Here is a 19,223-nt window from a genome sequence, read left to right on the forward strand (position 1 = left end):
CAGATCCCAGGCAGTATCCCAAAAATGGCTGGAGCTGGGATGGATACCAGGTCCACAGCCTCACATAAGCTATTTTTAATTCTAACTCCATGTCAAGTACACAGAAAGGCTGAGAAATGTGCCTGAAGTCACACAGCAGTTGGTGGCAGAGTTGCTGTGTCTCCCGGTCACCTGGCCTGGGCTCTTCTGTCTGTAAAATCTCTAGTTCTGTATAAATTCACAATGTGAGAAAAGAGCAAAGTTTGAAGTCAAAACGTTTAATCATGATCCAAGAGGCTGAGGGGACTTTGGGACAGTGGCAGGAAGACCGCAAGGCCCAAATGCTCCTGCTCTTGATGCTCAAACGCTCTGCAGGATCCCAGGGCAGGGCAGGCAGTGGGTTCCCATCCCCCTTCAGAGGAGACAAGGGGGCAGGGGTCTTGCTCCAGCTTTCCTAACAATGGGGGGTGTCTTTCCAGGCTGCCTAGGAACACAGCCCTGCTGACCTGGAGAATGCAATAGAGAAGGACTGATTTCTGAAAGCCTGCTGATCCTGTGGGGCAGGAGGAAGGGATCAGGAGACAGTTTCGTAGCTCTGGTCACCACCAGAAGAGATGGCTAAACGTGGTAACCAGTTCCTAAGGAGGAGCAACCTGAGTCAGAAGTGGAGGGAATGAGAACTTAGCCAGTCAGCTCCTACTGTGTGGCCTCATCTGGAGCAAACTGGATGGGTGGGTGGGGGGAGGGGTTGGGGTTGTCACGTTGTGTACTGCACCTCCTTCCTGATACTGTCCTTTCTTCACCTCTTATAGGCAGCAGGTCAGCCCTGGGTGTAGCAGAGGGGAAGAGGGCCTCCAGGGAAGTACAGCTACCAGAAACTTGGGAGCAGAATCAAGGCAAGTGTGAAGGAGAACAGAGATGGTACCCAGGGCTGTGGCCTCAGAGCAGCGCTGTTTTTCTGTGGAAGAAACGCAGTGCAGTCAGCTCCACCCCTTTCACCATCTCAGCCTCAGTCAAGGTGCCCATTAGAGGTCTATAGTATTCAGGAAACAAGGTCACCCCCCTCCATCCCCTTGTCTGCCTTTCCTGGGTTCCCCCAGATGGTTTGGTAAAGGTAAGAGGAATGTAATAGAGGAGGTTCTACCTGGTGTTCCATCACAGGTGAGGCCTGGGAGAAGAGTTGGCTGTGCAAACGCATCTTAGCTGCAATGGCCTCCGCTGAGGAGAAAAGAGAGGATAGACTGGAGGCAGGTAGATGTTGGAGAGCTCTCAGGCTCCCAAGGAAGGAACGGGAATGTCTCAGAGACCTGAAGACACAGAAGGGCAGGTGGGTGGCAGGTGGGAACGGAATATTGTCTTATTCTGCTTGCTTATTCCTTGAGCTGAAGAGTGTTCCTGGGGCCCAGACAGGTAGAACAGGCAGCTTGGGGGTCACTCAGAAAGCAGCAGAAGAAAGAAAGGCCCATGCTGGGGTGATGTAAGCCTACACTGAGGAGGGGGCGGGCTGCTCCTCACAGGAGATAGATGGAGCCAGTGTGGCCCATCACGTTGACCTTTTCCTCCGTCTGGATCCAGTTGACCTGGCCACGGGGAGGAGGCAGGTGGAGGATACTCACTGAGGCAGCGGTTGTGAGAGAAGGACGCTTCCAGCCGCTCACACTCCTCCTGCAGATTACCACTGCCTCTGCAGGTACAACTTAAGGCAACGCTGGCGTTGACATTGCTGACAAAGTTGGGGGTCATGGCAGTGCCTGTGGGGTGCAGAGGGGACTGTGAGGGCCTAGGCCAGCCCCGACCTCAGCTCCCACCCTCTCCCACCTGTCTCAGGAGCATTCCATATGGGTTCAGTAGCCAGAGCATTCTCACACGCAGGGCTGGACAACCTGTGGGCTCCCTCCACGTATATCCCATCCTCACCAATCAGCCCCGTGTATGCCAGCAGACATCTGGACTTGTCTGTAGCACAGGTCTCTCTGCCGTCCATGGGATGGCAGTGGGTCTGAAAATCTGCCAGGCGAGATCTGGAAGAAGGAAAATTTCAATGGTCCCTATTGAGGGTCTGGACTGTAGACTTCACCTTGGTGCCTCTTTAGTTGACATGACTGTCTTCATGCCAAATCCTCCTTTGCCTTTAGAACCTGGCCCAGGGCTTCCTCCACAGTGAAGCCTGCTCCAGTCACAATGAAATGCATTACCACTCCAGTCCCCACAACATATCATTCCAAATCCTAGGATTATGGAGCTTCTTCAACCTTGGTTTCCTCTACCATAAATAGAGAGAGTGGATTTCTGTGAGAATGAAATAAGAGAATGTGTGCATAGCATTTAGCATAGTGCCTGGTACTTAAGTGTTTAACAAATGTGAGATGTTGTTATTATTAACATTCATTCTATAATAGGTAAAGCTGGTTATCTTTGGATGATGGAATTATGTTTTTCTATTAATGTATACATTTCTACAGTTTTCCTTACATTTTGCTTTGTTAGATTGGTGGTTTACTCCTCTGTCACCCCCACTCAAATGCAAACTCCTTGAAGAAAGGAACAATATCTTAACCATCTAGTCCAGCACTTGTTATGTAACAGTAATAGTAATAGCTACCAGCACAATAATAGGCAGTATGGCAGAGGAGTTAGGAGCACAGACTCTTGGCCAGACTTCCTTCAGCCCAAACTTCATTAACAAACCTGACTTACCACCGGGGTGGACTTGAGCAAGTTATTTAACCTTTCTCTGCTGTGGTTTCTTCATTTGTAAACTGAGGATGATAAGAAAATAAAAATAGCACTTATCTTGCAGGGTTCTTATGAGGTTTCGATGACTTAATACGTGGTAAGTCCTTAAAACAGGACCTTGCCCATAGTAAGTAGTAAGTGTTAGTATTATGATTATTGAGAGCTCTGACAATGTAATATTTCACAGGAGGGGAAAGTGGGACTCAGAGGTTAAGTAACCTGCCCAAGGTTACAGAGAAGTGAGTGTTAGAATCAGGTTACAAAACAAGGTTGGTGTGATTCCCGTTAACAACAAATGTCACTCGAATGGATGATGACTTCAATTTGGTGAGTGTTTTGTCCAGAGGAGGCAGAAAAAAACCAGATCAGAATTTGGTTGGAGAAAATGTATCAAACACCTTACAAATCTTCATGCCCTTTGATTTGGTAATGGCACTTGTAGCAACAAATCCTAAGTAATAATTAGATTTGTGCACAAAGATTGATGAACAAGAGTGATACTTATCGCAGCCTTATTTATAGCAATAAAGAAAGCAACCTAAATATCCAACACTAGAGGAATGATTAAATAAGGAATGGGGCATCCTTGGAATGGAATGGAATACGAGGTAGGCACTTAAAAATCAAGTTGGCAAAGGAGAGTAAGTGACACAATAAGCACCACCATTTCTTGAGTACTTATCTGGACCAGTAAGTTAAGCACTCTACACAAATTATGTAATTTAACTCTCGCCCAAATCGTACGAGTTCTGCATTATTATCCCAGTTTCAACACAGGACTAAGTGGAACTTTAGGTTAAGGGAAAGAATTTTGGGTTAAATGATAGGCTCAAGGTCACACAGACCCATGATTTCAATTCACGCCTGTCTGACTTCAGAGCCACTCTTCACCACTACTATTCCATACTGCTTCCACAGGAAAATGCCCATAAACTATGTACCATATGTGCAAAAAAGATACAATATAAGATAGAAATTTATTCCCAAAATGTCCAATTTGTTTATCTGTATACAAAGAAGACTGGAAGAAAATGCTCCCAAAGGTATGGTAGATAGATTATCTTCAGGTGACGATTCGGAGTGATACTTTTATACATTTTTCTATTTTCTGAAGTTTCTACACACACAACAAAAACTATATATTACTTTTTTGAGAAAAGCATTTCAGAAAATATCGAAGGTAGCCGCCTGGTGACGTCAGTGCACGGTCCCTGGCGGGCCAGCCCCAGGGCCGCACGGGAAGGCTGCCTGTTAGGAGTGGTGCACACCCTGCCCATCCGCACTCAGCCCTCCGCACCTGCACAGGACGTCGGAGAGGCAGCGGCGCCGCAGCTCCAGGCAGTTGGGGGTCCCAGCCGGCAGCGCGCAGCTGGGGGCGATGGTGTTGCGCCGGCGCTGCCCGCAGCCCAGGTCGGCCGGCGCGCACGGGCACAGCAGCAGGCTCTGCGCGTGGGGCTCAGAGGCCTTCTCGAAGAAGGTGCGGAGCTGCCGCTGGCAGGTGTGGCGCTGGCAGCGGGGTCCCGAGCACGCCTCCCCGTAGGCCTTGCGAAGCCGGCCACACTTGCCATTAAGAGTGCACAGCATGGCGAACTTGAGGCAGAGATCCCAATCTGTGGGGAGAGTGGCACCAAGTCACAGAGGACTAGTGACTTGGTGCCACTTCCCTAGCAGCCCCCTGCCCACCCTCCGCTTTAATAAGCATGGTTGTGGGTGTAGGAAGAAAGGGAGGACTGCCCTGAGTAAGCCACTCCTAATCCATAAACTGTATCTGGTATCCTCCCCATATCCTGCTTCTCAGCTTGATTAGGTTTAAAAAAAAAAAAAAAAAGCCATGTATTATCTAACGCTCATTTATCTAGAAATCAAGCAGCCAGAAAGCTCAAATAACCAAAACCCTTTCCTCAATCCTATGCATTGAGTGAGATGTCATGGTGGAAATCATTGCCGAGGGACCCTACAACAATCTGAAGCACTTTCTGAACTGTCCGAAACAGATGCACCCCAATTCTATTTAGGAGTTTTGTTTTGTTTTACGTCTGTCTATTCTGCTCAGTAGTAATATCACCTGCATGTCCTTTGCTGACTGATGCCCACCTGAAAGTCTCCCACACCCTTGAGTCTTGGGAAATTAGGGTGATATTTCTATTAACAGAATATTCCGGCAGTCAGAACCATGGAGTAACAGGAACAGGTAATTCCCGGGTTCCTGTCACTAAGAGTTTTGTTATGTACAAATCTCTGTGCTTTTCTTCCAAATTTCTAGTACATAGGACAGTATAACAAAACTCACATCTTTCTTAAAAAGAGAGTGTGTGTGCAATCCTTTCCAATTAACACGACAGTTTCCCTTTCCTGAAAAACATGTATCCTAGTTCTTGGCAGACCGAGTCACCCCTGAGGAGTCTTTCTCTCTAATCATTTTCCCTGCCCTGCACCTCGCCCATCCCATTAGAATGGTGGAAAACAAGCAATTTCCTAGTCTTCAGGGACAAAAAATTACTTTCGTGGGAGCCTTGAATGAGGGTAAATACTCCATTTCAGCACACTTTTTTTCTGGGGCTGCTGCCACTCCCACCAAACACTTTGTAGAGAGACCCACCTTTTGAAACCAGGGAGCCCTAATGGGCTCCCTTCAAATGCCTCCCTAGTAACCATCGCTCTTTGATTACTCTGGTGAGACCAGACCATGCCCCACGGTGCAGATTCCCACCCTACACAAGGCTGTGTTAGTTACCGGAAGGTGGAGGACTCTGCCCCCAGACAAGACCCCCAGCTTGTGTTCCCCACCAGCCACCCCGCCTTCAGTGTTCAGGCCCGGTCCTCAGGCCCCAGCCTCTGTTTGCTCTCCACACCTGGTTTGAGCTTCTTCAGTTTGTTGGGATTCATTTTCCAGGGTTTTCTGGTCACTGTGTCTTCGTAGGGGGAGACATCCAGCTCATAGTCACCTAGAGACAAGGTGAAGAGGACCTGAGGACAGAGCTGGGGGCAGGGGCAGGAGAGGCTGAGGCTGCTGAGTCAGACCTCAAAGCCCTGTGGCAAAAAGGGAAAGGCACAGTCTCTCCCTAACTACTAACTGTAAGCTGTGCAGGAATGAGGAAGAAAAACAGGGTCATAAAGGTATAGGCTGGACTTGATGAATAAACTGGGTGTCGTAATAAGAACAGTAAAGCTACCATGTTGAACACACTGTGTGCTGGCCTCTATGGTGTAAGTGAAAACAAAATTCATATATATATGGAAAGGGATAATGTCTAGTATACCGTGTTTCCCCGAAAATAAGACCTAGCCTCACCTGGTCTCTCTCCCGCCACAGGGGACCCGCTCCCCACAGAGTGCCGGATCATGAACAACTGTATCCAGGCCAGGGAGAATTAATATAAGACCTGGTCTTATTTTACTACAATACAAGAGTGGGTCTAATATAATATAATATAATATAATACAATATAATATAATACTGGATCTTATATTAATTTTTGCTCCAAAAGACGCATTAAAGCTGATTGTCCAGCTAGGTCTTATTTTCGGAGAAACATGGTGTATGATCTCATTTAATCCTCCTGAGAAGGCTGTGGGTAGGTAAAAGAAACTGAGGATGAGAGAGGTTAAGTTACTCAGACTCACATAAGCTAAGAAGTGGAGCTGGGGTTTGAAACCTGATTGCGGAATCCCTGCTCCTAACCACTAGACGTACTGCCTGTAGGTCCATAAGCAGGCAATGGGACTCTGTCTTGCTTTCTGTTGCTAGTGGAGAAGGGGCAGTGTTGGACTGTGTTCCAGGCCTGACCACTTGGCTATGCAGATGCATTGCATTGCATGCTGAGGAGATGGAAGGGAAGCCAGATCCCAATTGAACCTGACTGAGAAAAGCTGAGAAGGAAGAGACAGTGATCTCAAAAGAAACACATCTCTCTCAGTCACCCCCATGGGGCTGTGGGCTCTTTAAGGGGGCTTACTAGGTCTTATAAAATTACTGCATAGCTCATCTGCATGGTAGGCGCTCACTAGATGTTGATTAATAAATATTTTTGGAAGAGAGAGAGGTGAGAGAGGTGAGCTTGCAGGTCTGTCACCCAACAAGCCTTTAGGAGGGAAAGAATACGGATGATGTCAGGCAAATAGGAGAGGATGGTTTGGATACTTGAGAAGATCTGATACTCTTAAGGGAAAAGAGGGAGGCAAGAGAATCCAAGGAGAAGTCTCAGGGGATGTTCTGAAACAGAAGTGGTTAGGATGAGGAGTGGAAGGCAAGTTGTATTGCTGTTTGCAATTATTTGCCACCCAGCCTGTAGGAAGATCGTATATCCCCACCTGTTGCCATGTGGCTTTCAGCCTACTGAGAGCAGTCTACTTCCCCATTCCACTGTAAGGCTTTGCCACATGACTTGCTTTGGCCTATGGATGGTGAGCTGAAGTGACGTAAATCACATCTGAGCAGAAGCTGTAAGAACCATCATCACATGGTTCTGCTGTTGCCCTCCTCCCTCTGCCAGCCTGGATCCCCAGATGAAGATGGGTAGAGCAAAGGCAAAGCCAACTCACGGAAGCTTGTAGTTGATGTGTAACCTCAGCAAGAAATATTTTTTTGCTGTTGAAAACCGGAGATTTGGGGGTTGTTACTGCAGCATAACCTAGCAAATTCTTATTAAAAATGCAATTGGTATCTGGAAGTGGAGTGCTGCAGTAACAACAAAAAAGTAAATATATGGTATTGGCTTTGGGACAGAGTAGTGGGTAGTAAACTTGGAAGAAAGATGATGTACTGAACGAGCTCGTGCTTTAAGGGGAAGAAACCGAGAAACAGAAGGTTACTAGCATGTCTTGATTGCTATTGGCTGCATTTGGCAAGGTTCTCCAAGAAAGATAGAAGCTCACAGAAGAACTTGCCAGTTTGCAAATAGTGAGGAAACAGAAAAGGGAGAATCCAGAAACTCTAGGACTTGCAGGATTAAGCGATGCAACTGCTTCTCATAGTCAAAGGGTAAAAGATAACACTGAAAAATGCTTAGAGTAATAAGGTCTATTACAACTCAGCTTTGGAGCAAAGACCAAATCAAGTTTGTGGCTATCATGCTCTTTGTGGAGATTTCTCATTGATAACGATGGTATCCAATAAATCCTGCCAGTTGTACAAACATGCTCAGGGAAAAAAGACTAGTGGCTCTCCCACAGAAGCCTGATAAGGGCAAGGTCATTCAGTCAGAAAGAGATGCATGTCTTGAAAAGAATTACAGAAAAAGGCAACTACTCGCACAGGAGGTGACAGAAATCAAAGTATAAAAAGCAATTATGTTTTGAGAGAGTTGTACTGCTAAGAGTAACCAGTTTGGATTAAAAGAGACTGTGACTATTTGAAACTTAAAATGCCCCAACATTCCTCAGATAGGAAGCAAACTGAGAATGCTGTCCAGTCCCTGAGCAGCTCAGAGTCTCCAATGCCCTTTCCAGATGTGGCCAAAGAAAATACAGCGGGTCCTTTTGTATATAACGTCATTTTGTTCAATGTTGTTTCGTTGTTTCAATGTTGAGGAAAAAAATTGATTCTCAGTCGGGGCTACTGTCTGTGTGGAGCTTGCATGTCCCCCATGTCTGCGTGGGTTTTCTATGGGCATTCTGGTTTCCTCCCACATCCCAAAGATGTGCATATGAGGTGACTGGTGTGTCTAAGTTGCCCTAGCGTGTGTGTGTGTGTGTGTGTGTGTGTGTGTGTGTTTGTGTGTGTATGTGTGTGTTTGTGTGTGTATGCAATTGCATGTGCACGCGCCCTGCGAGGGAAAGGCATCCTGTCCAGGGCTGGTTCCCGCCTTGCACCCTGAGCGGCTGGGATAGGCTCTGGCTACCCATGACCCTGAACAGGAATAGGGGGTTGGAACATAATTATCTTACTTGTATTTATTCATCTTTCTTAAATGTATGCTTAGCTCACTTTCATTTCAATGTTTAATATTAGAAGTGTTTGGGTCTTTATTTAGAAGTTTGGCAATGTTTTTGAGACCAGAAATATGCCATAGGAACTTAACTCTTGTTTATATCAATTAGTCTACGGTAAAATTGGTTTCATCATATGTTGTTTCACTTAAAGTCAGTTTCCAAGAATCTGTGGATGACGATGTTAAGTGAGGACTTAACCGTAATGGAAAAGAAGGACCTCGCAGAAAGCTGGGCCAAGAGTCCTGGATAGAGAAGCTCTCCCTTGGAGCAAAAACAGGGTCTTATTAAAGAACAACCCCTGCTCCCAGAGGAGATGGCCCTGGTAACATTTGTCTAGCAGGACTTCAGAGTTACTATGAATCAAAGTCTGTTGTAAGCCTCCCATCCCTCCCCTTTCTGAGAGTGTCTTTTGTGGTTCTCCCGTCCCTGTCCCATAATTGTATATGGAGTATGTATGGGAGGCAGATGACTTGTCTTTTTAGTCCATACATTTCTAGATCAAGAGGAGCCATATCCAGAGCTGATGTGGAAATTATCACAAGATCCTAGACTTGGAACCTGATGTCGTGTTTGAATAGAACTCTTAGGGCATTTTCCTTGGAAAGTGGGTAAGCGTATTTTGCTTGTGGAAAGGAAGAAAATGAATATTTTGACCAAGTGGTGGACTATGGAGATCGCATTATTGTTTCCACTCATTTTTGCCCTCCCTGTAAGATTATATATCCTCACTTATTGCCATGTAGTTTTTAATGTCTCCCTGTGGGAAGAGTAAACCTCCCCTCCCCAGTGATGTCAGGCTTGTGTGCTATGTGATTTGTTTTGTCAATGGGATGTGAGCAGAGTATTTTATGTGATGGGATGTGAGCAGAGTGTTTTATGTATCTGAGCAGCTTTTAAATCCATAACATGGTTTTGCCATTGCTCACTTCCCTCTGCCATGAGAAGGGAACATCCCAGATAGAGGCTGCACCTCCAGCCTGGATCCCAGAATGATGGGGGCACATGAAAGAGCCAACATGGACATGAGCAAAAACTCAACCTTTGTTTTGCAAATCACTTCTTTTACAAGTAAACCTTTGTTACTACAGCATAGTCCAGTAAAAGCCGACTAATACAGAGGGGTCTATGGAAAGAGTCAGAGGAAGCTCTTCTCTTTGGCTCTTCCTGTGCCCTCTTTTACCGTCGGCCTGACTAATAAGTATCTTTTCTGTTAAAGGCTGGACCAGGACACTGCCTCCCAGTCTCTCCGAACTTATGGATTACATTGTATTTGGAGCCTGTTTGTGGGTTAAGACCATTTTCCTCCACCTCCTTCTCCATACCCTTCTGTCCTAGGAGCTCCCAGGTTGGGCCTCCGCCTGGTTTGGACCTCTGCCAAGAAGCAGCTACATGCCTTCAGGTAAGAAAGGGGGAAGTAGGAGGAAGAGAGGACAATGTTGGGGGACCCAAAAGGAGACTGCCAATTCCTCCCTCCACTTTTTACTGATGTCACATGCAGAGCTTCATTGTCATCTGTCAGAATCGACCATGGGGCTCATATGCTGATTAAAAAACAACACCCAAGTGCCACCTTCCCTAGCTTAGTCCACTCTAGGATGGGGCCTCACCAAGGCTGCGGGCAGGGTGAACGGTCCAGTAGATGTCCAGGCAGGCAGTTTGGTTCTTCATGCGCCGTTGGCATGTACAGCTCCGCAGGGAGCTATTCCTGAGGCGTTGTGCTACCTCCAAGCAGTCCTCAGAAACTGAAGACTCCTCTGCAGGTGACGGGGTGCTTATACTAGAGGTACAGGACTTCAGGTGGTGGTAGGTAGCATCGCAAGTGGGATCGGCCTGGCACTTCTTCCTGGCCTGGATACAGTTGTTCATGAGCCGGCCTTCTGTGGGGAGGGGGTCCCCTGTGGCGGGACAGAGACCAGGTGAGGCTCACATAAGGTCAGAATAGCTACCTGGGAGTACCACGTCGTCCTAAGGTGAGGTTGGGGGGATTCCGGGGAAAGCCTTAGGCAGGAAGGTCTTGGGGGAACACACAAAAGGCCTTTAGGAACAAGTGTCAGGAGAAAGAAGCCTAGCAGGAGTGGAGAGTCTGCAGCTGTCACAATCTGGACAGAATAGATCAGGCCCAAGAAGAGGTGGGGGTCTCAAGAGAGGCTACTCAGCCTCCAGGGAGGGGGAGGCAGACAGGTGTTTGAAGTGGAGCCTGATGACCCTTCCAGGCACAGATACCAGTGCCCTGGGCAGAGCTATGTCATGGATAGGGCTCGCATCGTAACCGGAGAGCTGACAACGTGCATGGGCATGCACAGTGAGAGTTAGCGACAATTCTGAGTCATTTAAAATATACCTTACGGTGGGAACTGCTTAGGGTTGGGGTGCGGAGCTTTTACTGATTCTGTCACTCAGTCAGGAATCCCAAGGTTAGAGCTCAGTTCCAGAGAAAGCATCCTAGGACTTAGGGTCACTATCAAGAGGTAACATACCATCATCCCCCCAATTTTTCAAGGCAAAACATCTACAAGTCATTCATAATTCTCTTTCCTTCACATCCTAGTTCAATCCAACAAGTCCTGTCAACTCCACAGCGTATCTGGAATCTTTCCACTTCTCTCCACATCTGTTATTACTACTTCCTTAGCTCCAGCCACCATTAACTCTTGTCTGAACTACTGCCAAGATTCCTTGATTCTGGGTGGCCAGATGACTCAGTTGATTAGAGCACGAACTCTGAACAACAGGGTTGCTGGTTCGATTCCACATGAGCCAGTGAGCTGCACCCTCCACAATTAGATTGAAGACAATGAGCTGCCGCTGAGCACTCGGTGGGGCAGCCGGATGGCTCAGTTGGTTAGAGTGCGAGCTCTCAACAACAAGGTTGCTGGTTCAATTCCCACATGGGATGGTGGGCTGCGCCCCCTGCAACTAAGATTGAAAATGGCGACTGGACTTGGAGCTGAGCTGCGCCCTCCACAACTAGATTGAAGGACAATGACTTGGAGCTGATGGGCCCTGGAGAAACACACTGATCACCAGAATAAGATTAATTAACACACCCTTCACCTCACAGAGTTACTATTTGGTTGTTGTTGCAGCCATCTTTTTTAATGATTTTTTTTTTAGGCTGGAAAACATTTTTATTAAGATAAAATTCATGCAACATAAAATTAACCATCTTAAAGGGTACAATTAAATGGCATTTAGTACATTCATGATTGTTATTAATCATCACCTCCACCTAATTCCAATACATTTTTATTACCCCAAAAGGAAATCCTCACTTTAATGGGAAATCCACACACCATTCTACTTTCCTCCTAGTCTCTGGCAACCACTAAACTGCTTTCTGTCTCTACAGATTTCCCTAGACATTAAAATGTAAATGGAATCATACAATATGTAATCTTTTATTTATTTATTTTGTTGTTGGAAGCAGTGTGTTTTTCCAGGGCCCATCAGCTCCAAGTCGTTGTCCTTCAATCTAGTTGTGGAGGGCGCAACTCAGCTCCAAGTCCAGTCGCTGTTTTCAATCTTTAGTTGCAGGGGGCACAGCCCACCATCCTATGTGGGAATTGAACCGCAAACCTTGTTGTTAAGAACTCGCGCTCTAACCAACTGAGCCATCCGGCCACCCCTACAATACGTACTCTTTTATATTTGGCTTTTTTCATCTATAATAACATACTGTTTTTGAGGTTCATCCACATTGTAGCATGTATCAAGTACTTCATTCTTTTTTAATGGATGAATACTATTTCATTGTATGAATATACCACATTTTGTTTATCCACACATCAGTTGATGAATGTCAACTGGGGTTGTTTCCTTTTGTTATTGTGAACTGTGCTGCCACGCACATTCATGTACACGTATTTGCTTCAATATTTGTATTCAGTTCTTTGGGTGTACGCGTATACCTAGGAGTGGATTGCTGGGGCATATGGTAATTCAATGTTTAACTTTTTGAGAAACCACCAAATTGTTTTCCATAGTGGCTGCACCATTTTACATTCCCACCAGTAATGTACAAGGGTTGCAATTTCTCCATATACTTGCTGACTCTTGTTATTCTCCTGTTTTTTAAATAGCCATCCTAATGGGTGTGAAGTGGTATCACATTGTGGTTTTCATTTGCATTTCCTTAATAACTAATGATGTTGAGCACATTTTCATGTGCTTGTTAGCCACTTGTATGTTTGGTAATAAATTATTTTATTGACGTATAGCATACAGAAGAGTGCACAAATCAAAAATGCACAGTTCAATGAATTTCAAATTGAATACGCCTACTTAACCAGACCCCAGATAAAGGACCAGAACATTGCCAGCACTCCAGAAACCCTTTGCCAGTCACCATCCCCTCAAGGAAACCAGCCTCTTTATTTCTAACATTAGAGATTAATTTTTCCTGTTTTTCAATCATGCAACATGTGCTTTTGGTGTCTTGGCTTCTTTAGCTCAATATTATGTTTATGAAATTCACCCACACTGTTAAGTATAGTTGTAAGTAGCTTGTTTTTGCTGCTGTATAGCATCCCATTGTGTGAATGCAACAATTCTAAGGCTGATTGGCATTACATGGGATCAGCTCATTTCTCTGCTTAAAGCTCTCCAATAGCTTCCACTGCACTTAGGTTAAGATCTAGTTTATATACCCTGGTTTACAAAGCCTTGTGAGACCTGGTCCTGGCCCACTTTTCTAACCTCAACTCCTAGCCCTTTTTTCTTCTCCCACTTCCCTCTATCCACACTGGCCTTCTCTGTGGTTGCCGCTACCCAAGACAAGCTTGCATCCACCTCAGGGTTTTGCCCTAGTCTTTCTTTGTGCTTGGAATGCGCTTCTCTGTGATCTTCACATGGCTGTCCAGCTGTCCCCTTCTGGTAATTCAGTTTGCAGTTTAAATGACATCTCAGAAAGGCCATCCCCAACCAACCGTTGTAAAATAACCTTCTAGCAACTCTAACACATTATTACTCCGATTCTCTGCATAGCACTTATTACCACTTGATTTTTTTAACTTGATTTTTTTCTGATTATCTCTCCCTTTAGACTTCCATGTCTCTCTTATCACTGTTCTGTCGCCAGTGCCAAGAACACTGCTTGTTCTTTGTGAGCTCCTGCTACCGAAGAAATAACCAGATAACAGAGACATTCTGTGAGCCACCTCTATAATTTCTCTGGGCCCTTTTCGTCTACTTACAATCAGAGACCCAAAATTAGGAGGGACCTCAGAGTTTAGTTAGTCCAACCTCCTCTTCCAGTCACCTGTAATCAATTAGATTACTCAGTAAAATGCAGATTTCTGAGCTCCATCCCAGAATTACTGAATCAGAATCTCTGGTGATAAAGCTTGAGAATCTGAATTTCAGCAAGTTCACCAGAGAGTAGTTTGAGAATTAGTGCCATATCCAGTGTATAAATAAAGGCAGTCTCAGTAGTACAGATTTTTTCTTTTGCTTTAGACTCCAATATGCCTCAACAGGACATTGTTACTCTTTCTATTTAAAATTTTGATATTCTGTTCATCATGGATTTTGGGGCATTAATTTTGATTTTTAAAAATATTGCATTAATATTATCTTGACTGCTGAGTTTCTTGGCAGCCCCTTCACTCACCTCACCTTAGTCCCAGCCCTGCCTAGGACAATTTACTTCACTTTCTGGACCTTAGTTTCTCAAATGTAAGATGAGGGGATTGGATTAAATCAAAATTTCTCAGTGGAGAGGATGGAGAAGAGAAAGGTTAGGCCCCTTTAGGGGTATATCAGAATTTTCAAAGGGAATGTGTGGTTCAAAAAGCATATTTGAGGGGCAGCTGGATGGCTCAGTTGGTTAGAGCGTGAGCTCTCAACAACAAGGTTTGCGGTTCAATTCCCACATGGGATGGTGGGCTGCGCCCCCTGCAACTAAAGATTGAAAGCAGCAACTAGATGTGGAGCTGAGCTGCGCCCTCTACAACTAGATTGAAGGACAATGACTTGGAGCTGATGGGCCCTGGAGAAACACACTGTTCCCCAATATTCCCCCAATAAAAATATTCTTTTTAAAAAAGCATATTTGATAATTTTATATGTCGAAGGTAAAAAAACAGCTTTTGAAGTTTCAAAAAAATTATTTAAGGAAGGCACAAGATTTTTATCTTTACCAAAAAGGGGACATGAATTTAAACAGTTTGAGAAATAAAATGTTTAAGATGTTACTCCTGGTAGGTACCCAGTAAGTACTTGCTGAAAGAAATGTAGCAGGTCCAAGTCTTATTGCTTTAAATGGACTAAATATTGAGTCATAACAATTTTCAAAAGTAAACCTCTCTAATTTTTTTATCTGATAGCTCACCAATTCTGAGCAGTGGTAGATTTAGGGGCATTGCAGCTCAAAAGATGATGGGGGCCACATTAAGTTTCCTTATAACACGGTGGGGCTTGTTCCATTTAATTGGTTAATGAAGATTATTTAATATTTATCCCTGATCCTGACATGCAGCCATACCACTAGCATTAGTGAAATTTCCTGGGTTGTCAAATCAAATCAAATCAGTGATGTCTCGCTGCCCTGATTTATTGAGGGAGTCATTCTGTACAGATTAGTCCTTTCCCTCCTTCTTTCCATACCTGTCTTGCAGCCAAGATTACGTTTCTCCAGTACAGACCCTGTGGACTGAGGTCACCAGTCTACATGCAGGCTCTGGGCAGGAGCCCCACAATGGGATTCCACACACCGGTCCTACTCCCAAAGGCCATGAGCACATTCCCTGGGATCATGGATCCCAGGCTGCCCCCTTCCTTGGGGGAATGACATGGTTCAAACCCAGACCTTGAATTACATATTCCATAAAACACCTGTGTATCTGTAATAGGGGAAGGCACTGTGCTGGTCAGCTTTCAGGGGAAGGCCATCTTACCCAATAGTTTTCTCCTCTAATTAAAATAATTAACAAAAACTATATCCTGAAGGGAGTAGGTTGGTGGTGAGCAATATTCTCAGCAATACAACCAAATAACGATGTTGGCATGTTCTGGCAGTAGTTTACAACCCTACTTTTGACAAATCAGTTCTAAGGAAAATTTCGTTTTCTTTATCTGTACCCAGCGTCCACATCCCTAGTCCTTATAGGGGGTAGAAGAGATGAAGCCCACATGGAGCAAATGGAGCGCTGCTTCTGATTTTCCCCGCCCCCAGACATGCTGTCCTGGAAGTGGCCTGGCAGCTGGTAGTTCTGTGATGGTGCAGACGCACCTCAAAAGAGGGAAGAGGGAAACCTGGAGCAAGGAGATGCCAGGGTGCCCTGGCCACTGCTGGCACTCCATCTGCAACAGCTCAGACACTACTAGGCATGGAACCCACTTCTTCCCGCACCCCGGGATCCCTTATCTAGTTCCCCCGGCTCAGAGGGACAGATGCCTGGGACCAGGTGGTAGTGTGGTGTCTGAGCCCTCTGGGTAGCGGTAACCGGGACCCTGCCTACACGATCCCCTCCGCTCCCCCTAACACCCTGTCCGTACTGGGCTCTGTGTACCCACAGACGACACTCACCGGCTCCGGGCAGTAGCGGCAGTGGTGGCAGCAACAGCAGCAGGAGTACAGGCGGCGGTGGTCGAGGGGTCCGCGGGCGAGCCATGGTGGGGAGCGCACGCTGGTGTCCACCCTCGGGGCGCTCTGCCTGCGCGGGGTGCCGGGCTCCCCTCGCTCCTCGAACTGGAGCTCTGCGCGCCGGGGGCACCTCCCACCACCGTCTCCCGCCCCTCCTCGCAAGCCCCTCCTCGCAAACGGCGCCAACGCTCTCCCACCAGGGTCCTGGGAGCCGCCCTCCAACTCCAAGCGGACGACTACACCACGCGTCTTCTACTGGACAGAGAAAGCGGCCAGGGTGGGGGCGAGGGAGCACAAGTGCCCCAGGAGGGGCGCGGAAGACCGTGCTCTGCCAGGTCCGCCCACCTGTCGTCGGCAGCCCACGCCACTTAGAGGAAGAATTCGGCCTGAGACAGTGGGGAAGCTGCCGCTGGAGACTCGCCATCTGGGGCATCCCAATCTCTGTCCAAAAAAGCACCCTTTTTCGCACATCCCCACCGCACTACCACCACAAAATGAAGTCTGGTGACAAAACTTGAATAAACCCGCACAAGGGCATTTCTAGTATATTTTTTTCTTAGGATTTGCACATCTATGATTTCATTTTCCTCTCATAAGTATCTTAACGGGTAAGATTCATTCATTGTCTTTCACCCCCAAGATTTTGTAAAGATGGGTACCAGACAGGTGAAATGGCTTTGCTGGGAGCAGACCAGGGGCCAGATCCCAGGACCTCTGCCAGACTAGACTCCAATCAAATTCGGCCCCTTCAGTGTCATGAAGGTGCATGGAAGGATTAAACCACCCACCCCAAGACTAAACAGCAGGAATTCCCCTGGAAGAAAGGCAAGATCACTGAGGAAGTTGACTAGAGAGACCATTTAGGAGCCTCATCATTTTAAATAGCTAGGAAACACCAAAGTACCCAGAGCCCAGGATTTCTATCCAGAGCCACAAGGGTGTTTATTGGGACTAGGGCTGATTCCCACCTGCTTCCAGGGTAAAGATAGAGGCAAAAGGAGTTGAATGAGAATTAAGCAGCGCTCAGAAAGAAAAAGAGGTTGATGAAAGGACGTAGAGTGTTTCATCCCCTAACTCTCCAACCAAGCCCTTTCACTGCCACAGCCATCCTGGCGGAGGTCCAGGAGGGAGGGTATTGAGAAGCGCAATATAAACCTTTGAGATTTATTGGCTGCTGCTTCTGAATATGGCCATCCTGCTGTGGCCTCTGGGGGGCATTTGCAGATGTAATCAGCCCAGAAAGAGAGTCATTCCAGCCAGGGGTGTAAATCACCCTTCACAAAGCTAGGAAAGAGACATGTGGGCCTAGATAAGGAAGGAGACTGAGGTGGCCTCTTGTGCCCTTTCCTCCCTTCTCCTGCCCAAGGGGAGCTGGTGCCTGAGCTGTAATGCACTTGAAATGGAGTTTGTGCTTCATTTTAATCTATATCTTCCCTGCTAGTCTTACAGAACTGTGAAAGTGAACATCTGGCTACTCAGCTTTTGCACAGGGCCTGTGTTCCCCCAGCTCTACCCTACTTTTAATGTACCTTTTCCAACGTACCTCCTCTCCAGTAAGGTTAGAAAGCCTGTAGCTGGGGAGCTAATAGCCCCCACTTTCCACTCCGACAACAGTTTCAAAATGGAGTTTTGGGAAAGAGCTGAGACCTACGAGTCAACAAGGATGTGGTATGGTAAAGGGGTGTCACCTCTGCTCTCCTCTCTTTCAGCAACAAAGCCAAATCAAGTTTGGGGTCGGAGGGTAAGTTGGGAAAAGGCGTTTGCTCAGGGTGCCTACTCAAAGTCTACTCAATGCTATCCCCATGGAATGAATGGAGCAGGAATGGAATAAGGTCAAACTGAAGGGCTGAGAGCAATGCCCAATTCCACCTGCAAGAGGTCAACCTTTTTGTGAGAGTAAATGGGATGCCTGACACATATTTTGGGGGCACTGGGGTAGAGAGCCTGACATCACTGGACCTTGAATGAGGACTGGTAACCAAAGATAGGGGAGGGTTGAGGAAGCCTCTGCAAATAAATATGACTCCAAGATTAATATTGACAGCTCTTGCAGCACACCCTCCCCCCACCAACCATGTGCTTTATGACTGCCAACACCTGCTAGATAAGCAGCATTGCCGTTGGGAACCTTGTGGATAATGACAAATGAGTCAGTCCTTTCTACAAAGATGATGTTACTCAGCCATCATTCAATTCAATAATGTCTTTTGAGAATGATTATGGGTCCAGCTTTGTGCCAGGTACAAAAATGGTTAAGACACAAACCCTGCCATGGCAGGCATTGCAATCCACTGATCGGGGCTCCAAGGTCCAAAAACCCTGTACCTTACTCCTCTTTCACTTGTAATCTTAGTTCTCGGCTTTCTATCTAGCCTTCTTTCACAGTTAAACTTTACTTCCTGCTGCTACCCTAACACAGGATATCAGCAATACAGTGAATAATTAAGAGCACAAGCTTTATAGACTGCCTGGGCTCAAACGCCACTTCCAACACATGCTAGGTGACCTAGGCACATCACTTGGTTTTTCTATGCTTCAGTTTCTTCATCTGCAAAATTAATGATAACAGCATCTACTTTTATATAACAGTCATGAGGATTAAACAAGTATATATTGAGGAAAGGGTTCAGCACAGTGTCTGACACATAGCAAGCACTGAATGGTGATATCATCCAGGGCAGCACGCAGGAGTTATTCTGTGAACTTGGCCAGCCCCCACCACCCAATTGCGTTGGAGCTGGAGGCTACAGTTCTTCTTCCTTTCGTTGAATATGCTAGTGGGCCAGGGGTGGGAACAAAGAATCATTTTCTACCTTGTCAGTATCTTGAGGGCAGGGACCGTGTCCTATTTGAATATCTGTGGCACTTAGAATTGGCGACCTCAGATATACATGTTTACAGGAATTGGTGTTTTCTTAACACTTGTCTGAACTGAATGGGGAACGAGAGTTTGCCATGCTTCCCACTTTATGCTCCTGAGAAGGAAAGGCAAATG

At 46.3% G+C, this 19,223-nt stretch overlaps 1 protein-coding gene across 1 annotated transcript; it reads right to left on the reverse strand.

Annotated features, from left to right (window-relative positions):
• Positions 1-250: 250 nt before the first annotated feature.
• GFRA3 (GDNF family receptor alpha 3) lies at positions 251-16,595 on the reverse strand. The gene is made up of 8 exons (XM_033095714.1): positions 16,172-16,595; positions 10,254-10,541; positions 5,568-5,660; positions 4,013-4,325; positions 1,897-2,000; positions 1,596-1,730; positions 1,124-1,197; positions 251-937 (listed from the first exon to the last, which is right to left on the reverse strand). Exons 1-8 carry the CDS (start codon positions 16,254-16,256, stop codon positions 848-850), a joined length of 1,182 nt encoding a protein of 393 aa, XP_032951605.1. The 5' UTR covers positions 16,257-16,595; the 3' UTR covers positions 251-847.
• Between the last annotated feature and the right edge of the window lie 2,628 nt (positions 16,596-19,223).

The sequence above is a fragment of the Rhinolophus ferrumequinum genome, chromosome 24, assembly GCF_004115265.2.
Source record: "Rhinolophus ferrumequinum isolate MPI-CBG mRhiFer1 chromosome 24, mRhiFer1_v1.p, whole genome shotgun sequence".
Lineage (NCBI taxonomy): Eukaryota > Metazoa > Chordata > Mammalia > Chiroptera > Rhinolophidae > Rhinolophus > Rhinolophus ferrumequinum.